The 9,609-nt window shown below is 34.3% G+C and overlaps 1 protein-coding gene across 1 annotated transcript; it reads right to left on the reverse strand.

The window, feature by feature from the left end:
- Window positions 1-1,931: 1,931 nt before the first annotated feature.
- On the reverse strand, window positions 1,932-6,084 carry LOC112521042 (signal recognition particle subunit SRP72). Its single transcript, XM_025129675.1, has 6 exons — window positions 5,958-6,084; window positions 5,747-5,886; window positions 4,487-4,839; window positions 3,598-3,694; window positions 3,236-3,523; window positions 1,932-3,120 (listed from the first exon to the last, which is right to left on the reverse strand). The coding sequence occupies exons 1-6, from the start codon at window positions 6,082-6,084 to the stop codon at window positions 2,140-2,142; spliced, it is 1,986 nt and encodes a 661-aa protein (XP_024985443.1). The 3' UTR covers window positions 1,932-2,139.
- Window positions 6,085-9,609: the final 3,525 nt, after the last annotated feature.

Genomic DNA, 9,609 nt, shown 5'->3' on the forward strand with positions numbered 1-9,609 from the left:
AAAAAATAAAAACTTTAAAATAGTTGATTTGATATTAACATTAATATATATATATGTATATATATATATATATTCCCAAATTTTTATGATATCTTCAAATTTATATTTTATTCAAAAATAAAATCATTAATGTTTTCTTAAAAACACATAAAATTGTATTATAACATTGACAGAGACAGAGACAAATAATAAAATAGAATGCTAAAATCGAGATGTGTCTCGTTGCATTGTGTAAGTACTCTTCTAGTAAATATAAAATCCACATACCTACCCTATTCTTAATAGTGATTGGCAATTGGCAACCACAAGATTTATATTAATTAATAAATATAATTTAAATGCAACCTTTATCGGTGTGTATATGCAAACATGAAATGAAGTCACTGTTTCATTTTGGTTTTAGTTTATTGATAGATTTAAAAGAAAACCTCAGCCTGGTGTGTTTGTGTGTGCAAAGGGCAAAGGAGCACCAGAAACGGCATGTGTGCAAGAAAAAGGGGACGATTATTTGACTATTAAAAAACTCAGATCTATAGAGGAGGCTGAAGAATGGATGGACAAGTAATGGACCAACGAACCCGTGTATATGTAATATAATAATATTTTTATTTAATTTTCTAATATAAAATTAAATAAATGAAAAAAAAAACAGCAAAATGCCTTAGAGTTAACCGACCTTGTTAACATTGTTAGCCATATGAACCAAAAGTGAAAGGAAGAGTCAACCACATTCATCAGAAAGTGTAATTAACTTCAATCTTTTTAAAGACTTGTTCTCGTATACAGGCGTTTTAAGTTTTTCTATTACATTTTGTTAACATTCAAAAAATTAAAATCCTTTCATTCTGTGAATTTTAAAAACTTAAAATACATTAATCTTTTGCCAAAGTTAACAAATAAAAATACAGATGTTAAACTGCAATTATCCCGTCCAACCGTCCATTGGCTACCAGTACCATACACGGACTATCCCGTAACCCGGCCAGCATCAGTAGCAAGGCAATCACGAACGACGAGGGTTTGGGGTCATTTTCCAATCAATTTCAGCTACTTTTTATGTTTCTAGATCAAGTGTTTTTAAGAATAAATACATAAATGTTAAAGAACATAATTTTTTGGGAAAGGTAGTAAAGGTTTCCAAAGGCAAAAACCTGTTTCTAACATTTAAATTTCGGGTAAATCTGTTCTTTCAAGTATAAATTATCAACGCATGCAAAAATTGTTCAATTTTAAAATATTAAGAACACAAATTTTTTTCCCTCTACTGTCCTTCTTAAACATAAGTTCTATCAATCAAATAGGCAAGAGACAGAGACGCTTTTTTAAATTAGAACAAGTAGACCAGGCAATAAGAAAAAGAAAAAGAAAAAAAACAAGTTAAAGCAAGTAAGCATAATGAAAACACAAGAGGGTATACGAAACTAAACAAATTAAGAACATATAACAGGAAAACAGGAATTGCTGTTTTTATACTAAAGAATGGATTTTCTGCTTTATGCGTAGTTCTATGGAATGACAATAAAAAAAGCTTCATGGGTTAGGGCCGTTAACCAATCACTAACCAGGTCACTTACCTTATCCAATGAGCATGGTAAAGTCTGAAGATCTGACTCGGTAAGAAGCAAGACAAGGACCGATGATGAAACTTCAATTCTATTTTTAATTTTATTTATTCAATACCATGATGATATTCTATGTTCATCAACTATTTGTATGCTATGTGCAACTACATTGCCTAGAGGTGATACTGTTATATTGTTAGTTGTATGTTAATAACCGATATTTCACTTGATCTCATGTAAATAAATATCCATGTCAAAGAAGCATCTGCATATCTGAAACCTGTGAACTAGTTCTCATGCATGCACTAGTAGAAAACAAAATAATGAGAGAGTATGTGAAAATAATTTCAAGTTTATTTTCAAAGATAATGCAATGGAACAGTAATGCATTAGTCATTAACCAATATAATACGTCCTGACCTTAACTCATCGATGACTAAAAAGGCCACCATAAAACGATTTAAACACATCTACGCAATAAGTTGAACTGCCTCCCTTTGGTCAGAATAGTACAAAATTTCAACACGTAACCAATTAACACAGAAAATGTAATCGAAGGACAAAGGCACGTACACTTTTAATTTCTGGATTTCTTCCTAGAGGACTTTGAAGAAGGCTTGGGTTGTGCAGAAGCTGCACTGCTGGAAGATCCTTTTGCATTTGATGGTTGGCTTGATTTTGTGTTTCCAGTATTGGCAGCTTCTTTAGCCACTGCACCCTGAGAACCTCTTATCTGAGCCGCTCTCTTATCTTTCCTCTTTGGCCTGAAGCTTGATCTCTCTCTTTTAGGTAACCATCGCTCTGGATCTGGTGGTGGACCAGGATTAGCAGGGTCAAACCCTTTTGGGTACCTCGGCTTTCTCTTCCTTTTCTTCTTTGCTTTTTCCTTGCTTTTTGTTTCATGAGGTTCAGTATTCCCCAAGTGAGGCCCGTTTTCAACGTGCTTTGCACCAGAAGTTTTCTCCAAAGCATTCACATCCACATACTTCAAGCCAGGAAGTGGTTTCAGTTGTTTCTCATAAGTTTCTGCCTTTTCGACATCTGTATAAGCAGCGGTTTGTATCAACCCTACTAAGGCCTCAATACTATTATGGCTTTTTACAAGTTCCTCAAAAAGTTTTGAAGCTTCCTCCTTCTGCCCGTGCTTGAGCTTGAAAGCTGCTGCCTCTTGCATGATAACACTCAGCTTACTCTCTTCAGTCATTGCATTTGACCAAAACTTGACGGCAGAATCAAGCACAACACTGGCACCATCAATATCTCCAGCACGTTCTTTGAGAGAGACAAGAGTAGCTACAGTAGCAGGCATGTGTTGAATATCAGATATCTTTGATAGAGATTCTGATGCAATTTGAGGATGCCCTGCAGCTGCTGCAATCTGTGCCCTAGCCAGCAGAACCATCTTTGATTTGTCGGCGGGTAACTTTTCTGCATACTTCCCTAACATTTCTTCAGCTTTTCCAGCCTTGTTCTCTCTCACAAAGACAGCAGCTTGAAGCAGTATCGGTGTCACACTGTTAGGAAACATCTGTGGCAAGGCATCGGCAAGTACTCGAGCCTGTTGAGGTTCATCAATGAGTATAGCAAGCAACGAGAAACTTTGACAAGACTTCCAAAAAAGGAAAGGAAAAAACATAAATAGAGCTGAAAGTTGTGCATTATCTAATTATGACCTGATCTATCTTGTTAGAATGAAGTAGCAACAGCATTCGGTTAATGTAGATTGCTTCCTTCTGTTTTGGTGAAAGCTTCAACTCTAGTCCAGGGACAAGCTGGAAGCTCGGATCTCCAGTGCTTTTTTCTATTAAACGATCAAGCTTCCTTAATCCATCAGATATATCTTTAGGACCCTTCAATGCTATTAAATTGTTTATTGCTACTGCATTTGATGATTCATCAGGCAGATTCCGCTTGATAAGGTCTGTGTAAGATGCAATGGCTTCTTGTTTGTTTCCAAACAGCTGTAATAAAAGCATTGATTTTCTTTAATAATGCAAAGAGGACAATTTTAGGAACTTTATATACTGATCATTACCTGCTGTACATAGGCCAACTGCACAGCTATGGGTGCCAATTCGATCTCTATCTCGTCATCAGCTAAATTCTCATCCATCAATGTCTCCTGACCGATTCTGTCAAGCATTATATTTAAAACTTGTAAGCTTATCTTGTACATACGTGCACCTTATTATACATTGCAATGAGGGCCTATTACATGGCTAGAGAAACAAGTAAAGCATGAATAACACCGCAGTAGGCAACAAGTAAAATCATAGCTGTGCATATGGTGCTAAATAGGAAAGGCAAATGAATAAGAAGCAATCTGATTTCTAATGCTAACCACACGTGGCCCTAATTCGATTTCACATCTTAATGGTAGCATTTCCTATAGCTTTCTGTTCATGCTTAGTAAGAATCAAAGTTTAGCTAAGATCAAACAAAAGGCAGTTGCATTTCATTTTGATGGTTATGATAATCTTTTGCTGGCCATTTTAGTTGTGTAGTATCATTCCTACTATACGAACCATATAGGCTTCAGAATGTAACGGTCTTTGAAGGCAGACAATATTTGTTCCCTGAACCAACCAAACTATCCAAGCACAGGGATGGGATGTACAAACATAATCAATGATATGTACAGAAGGAAACAAAGGCATGAAGAACGCCTTACAACCCTAGATTTACTTCTAATCAAGACAAAATGATCCAACTCCAAACATTAATGATACTGACAACTGCATATGAATGTTATGCTTCAGCTACTTATTTCAAACAAGACTTAATGAATCAACAACCAGAAAGGTAGGACAGGAGCATCTGGTCCTAGCAAGTGCAAACTAACCCACATTCAACCTAGTGTCCCATGTGTTGTTTTTACGTAATCGAGATGTGATGCAAACTTCATCTTTATCCAACAAGATTACCTTCTAGCTGAAAGTAGGAGTTGCTCGGCATCTGAGTACTTGTTCCTTTCAACCAACGCACATGCAGCATTATATGCCAACTCAAAGGTGCTGGTTGCTTTAACTCGCATGGCATCCATCATTCCTTGAACTTCAGAAGCCCTCCCAGCTGAAACCAAACCAGCAACAAGATTTATCTCCAGTGACTCTATTTTTGACTTCTGGAGCTTTTGATATATATCCACAGAAGCATCCATCTTTCCTTGCCGAAATAGAATCTGTGATTCTAACAACATTGCTGCAGAGTCTTTTTCTAGGCCCTTCAAGGCTTCCATCGCATCATCTAACTTATTTTGTCTGTACAGGCAGTATGCCTGTTTACAAATCACCAAGAAGAAAAAAGAGATGCATCAATAAAGGCAAAATTTCATGCTTCAGAAACATGGTGAAGATTAGAATAGTTCTGATGTCAGTTACAAAGAAGTAAAGCGCAGCTTTTTGAAGAAGGTATATTGCACTATATCCACACACATATACAAGCACACATAGAAAACCGTTATTATAGAGAATAGACACAAATGGGCAAACACTCATATAAGTTGATACAAAAGTACAGAAGATAACTATACAGGATATGTTCCAAACCTTAAAGGCCTTGCATCGAATAACAACGAATCATTTTGTGAGACAACGAGAATATAGTTTCAGTGCCACAGAAACCACTCATTCGGTAATTCTCAATAAATTTAAGCATCACTAGATAACTCTTTAATCCATGTAGGGAAGCTTGCAAACTTGTACTCATAGTAATGCAACAACTAAATAACTAATCACTCATATCATCATAGAATACTTAACACTTCAAATTTCACCAAAGCTTGCTCTTTTCAAGAAAAGGAAATGATAGCAGCTGCATGATCGGTTCTGTTACATGAATGGGTACAACAGGTACTGTCAGGAGAGTTAGAAGAAGACCTAATAACGGGATATAAATCATTAAGACCATTTAATCAGTTCGGCCGTCAATTCCAAAACATGTAGGGAACAAGGCGTTAATCAGGCAAGCCCAGCTTATTCAGATAAAGAACGTATTGAGTGACTCAAAATCGTACCAATGCCCATTTTATATGCTCACCAGATGTTCACTATGCATCAAATGAAAGAAATTCATGATGCCGAATCACATTGCCATTAACAACTTCGAAATGAACAGTTTGTACTTGTGATTGACAAAATCGGATACGCACACAATTTATAACGCTAATATATGTCAGTATTTACCTTGAAGAAATCGAAATCGAAAGGAAACTTCTTCGAGCAGGCAACAATAGTAGAAAGAGCACCATCGATGTTATCAGCCTTAATTAAGGACACGATCTTACACCGAATTGCATCTTCGTCACCAGGAGCAACAGATAGAACTGCAAAAAGCAGTTTTTACTCGCACGATGCACAAATTCAATAAATACACAAGTTATAAAGAGATACATACCTTGATCTGCAACTTTGACGGCCTGCTCGTACTCTGACCTTTGTATATGTCGATCGAGAGTTGTGAAAAGATCTTCAATAGAGACGGCCGGCGTGGCCGAGGGTTTGGGTTTCGCCTTGGGAGCCATCGCTGGTTCTACTCCACACTAAAATGACGGAAATTTCGCCTGTGTTCGGAAGACAAGCCAGAGAAATCAGCGGATTGGGGGAAATTTGTTGATGAAATTGGGCTACAATTGAAAGCATGGGTCATTCATTGTGCCCTAAACTTTGGGCCTATGGGCTTAATTTGCGGAATGTTATAAAATACTAGTTTACTACTTTACTAAACTTTCATTGTTTTGCTTAAAATATAGATAAATAAATAAAAATATAATTATTAACCGATTATTTTTTGTTAAAAAAAATAATGAACAAAGTAGAAATTGAAATCGAGAAAGTCCTTTATCGATATACGTCTAGACTCCGTGTTTGACCCAGTCAGGCTCATGTTTACGTCAACATTGTTGAGGACCAAATCAACTCGAGTTTTTTTTTCTTTGTTCTTTCTTACAATACATCAGTAGTTGTTGGCGATTTTAACAACCACCACTGTTGTCTCCCTTGATGGCCAAATCAGTTGCCTCTAAGTCGTCGTTATGATTCAAATTCTATACTAAGAGCTCATAAGATAACATACATTAATTGATAAATGCTTAACTTCAAGTTTAGATCAGAAAATTACCTCAAATCAATGATAAACTTGTAGAAACCTAACTTGGGGGTTTTGCTCTGGAGATAATGACGATCATAAAAGGGTTAGGGGTGAGTTTTATCCCACTTTCATCCAAAACAAACGCAAGAAACGGGGTTCATCCTCAATTCGGAAATTCAATATTTTGAGGATTTGGTAAAAAAATGCCCCTCCTATTTAATTATTCGTTGTCAGTATGGCTCATAACTTTAGAAATTTGCAAATTGCCACAATTCTATATGCATGTGCAAGCATATTGCAATTATTTGCTATTTTCCAACGTGACATCTCCCAGATAATATTCGTAATATTATTTAAATATATATTCAATGAAGTGGGACGTTGCAAATTTAAAGAGATCAACGATGTTGCTCGACTTAAACTTTTTCGATTCCGATTGTGGCACATTCTCTAAGATATTTATGATTTTCTCAGTAGAGGCACGTTTGAATATCTTATGACTTTTGCACGATTATTGACACAACTTTGGATTATTTAACTTGTCAATTAAGTGATTGAATTTATAGAGTTACAATATCAAATAAACACAACTCACTAGATATAAATAAACATAGAGTATTTCTAACGGTAGCATGGATGAACTTTCATGGGTTTGAAGGCGCTTAGAACTCTTTTTTCGTTTGCAGAAGTCGGTCTCTAGTCACATCTTATGACATCCAAATAAGCCAACCTCATCGTCACAAGTTTTTTATAATGTCTTATGATAACTAAGATCAATTGGGCTAATCATATTTCTACGATCGTTTGCCATGCAAATTACAGTCACGTTTGTATTAAAATGATCATTTAAACAAAAAAAAAACTTTAAAATCTCAACAAAACTCAAAAGGAATTCATACACGTATTAATTTTCTCAGAGTATGCTTGAAAAAAAATAATCATTAAAAAAAGACATATTGAAGTTTGTTGAGGCTACATCGTAATACTTTCGTGATTTCATCATTGGACCATTGTTGCCATAAGATTCCATTATGCAGACCATTATTGCCATCAAAACTTTGAAAACGTTGTCAAGAACAAACTATTGGTTTCATTGAGGAAAAATTAAGAAAATCATAAAAGGGAAAAGTTTTAAGAAAAAATTCTAAAATCCCAACAAAAATCAAAAGAAATGCATACTCGAATTAGTCTTCTCGAAATAAACTTGAGCATGAATTTATTGAAAAATAATGGTTTATGAAATGAAAAACAAATCAAGTGATGTAGATAAAGAAAAAGAGATTGAATGATGAACGATTCATGAGAAAGAAAATGAAAAACAAATCAAGTGATGTAGATAGAGAAAAAAAGATTGAACGATGAACAATTCATGAGAAAGAAAATGAAATGATTAAGACATGAAAACGAGTTAAAGAAAACGAAAAGATGGTGTTAAATGCAAACATAAATGAATAATCAATGTTATAAAAATTAAAATGCAAAATTAGAAAAAAGATTAAAAAGAGGTTGAATGAGAAAAAATATAAATGAGTATTCTAGCTTTTAGGAAAAGCCAAGTCATCAACCTTAGTTATTCCTTTAATATATATATATATATATATATATATATATATATATATATATATATTAAAAAAAGAGTTAAAAAGTGGATTTTAATCGTATAAACTTAATCCATTAATTATCATAATCATAATTTGATCATTACATAAAAGAAAGAACAATTATTATAAACGACGAAAAATCGTGTGAGAAATAGTTAAGATGAGAAGCGTGAAGAAGAAATCTGGACCTTTGATCACTTTTAATTTCAATCTCACAATGAATCGTGCTTGATACGAGGATTGATCCGGTGCATCTCATCTTAATATGTTTCTAAGGGCGGAGATCCTTTTATAAGTTTCTCACCTTAAGTCCTCTTCTCACCAGAACTCAGCTACGATGATCCGAAGCATATATAATGTTGGATTCCGATGAGATAAAAGTTATAGTGAGAAGTGTAAGAAAATATTCACCCTTGGATCAATCCTAATTGAATGTCAATACTAATGAGGTGCATCGGGATGCACTGTATCAACCCCCTTCTAAAGTGCAGTTCACAGATAGGCATGCGATTAAAGGTGATTAATGATTCAGATCTCTTCTTATATTTAACTTCCTTTCTTACACTATCTTTCACCTGCACACGCGCACACACACACACACACACACACACACACATATATATATATATATATAAATAAATAGAGAGAGAGATGTGAGTTACTATATAACATTTTACATTTGTACAACCAATACAACTCAATCTCAACCGTCTATTTAATTTGATGAATATGTGATTTCATAAAAGTTTTGATTGTTTCATAATATAAAATATTGATCATAATTAATGAACCCTAGTTATCTTTCATAAATATTCAAATCATAATAAATGAACTTTCATAAGTATCTCAATTGATTGAGTTGCATTAATTATACAAATATAATGGATTGCATTTGAAGCTATATATATATATATATATATATAGGGAAGGGTTCAAACGAGAACCCCTGTGATTTACGAAAACGCGAGAACAACTCAATAACCATATATTGTGATAAAAAATAACATTAAAAGATTTTTAAAATTAAAATTAAAATTAAAATTTAAAAAGATTCAAAAAATTTTAAAATTAAAAGGGTAATAATGGAAATGATATATTATCTAGAAAACGGTTAGAATCTTTTAAACTTATCATTAAACACAATCAAAATCTTTTAAACTTACATTATCATCTACAAAACGGTTACGATTACAAGTCTAACTTCAAATCGCAAGAACTACGGACGGCGACGGTGTTGATCGACGGTGACCAACCAAGAACACACAACCGTAATCGACTAAGAACCCTAATCGAGAAGCCATTGCATGCAACAAGCAACCCTAATCATGTGATATGAGTGTGATAATCATGTGATAGGG

The sequence above is a fragment of the Cynara cardunculus genome (genome assembly GCF_001531365.2).
Source record: "Cynara cardunculus var. scolymus isolate 2C chromosome LG 1, CcrdV1, whole genome shotgun sequence".
Lineage (NCBI taxonomy): Eukaryota > Viridiplantae > Streptophyta > Magnoliopsida > Asterales > Asteraceae > Cynara > Cynara cardunculus.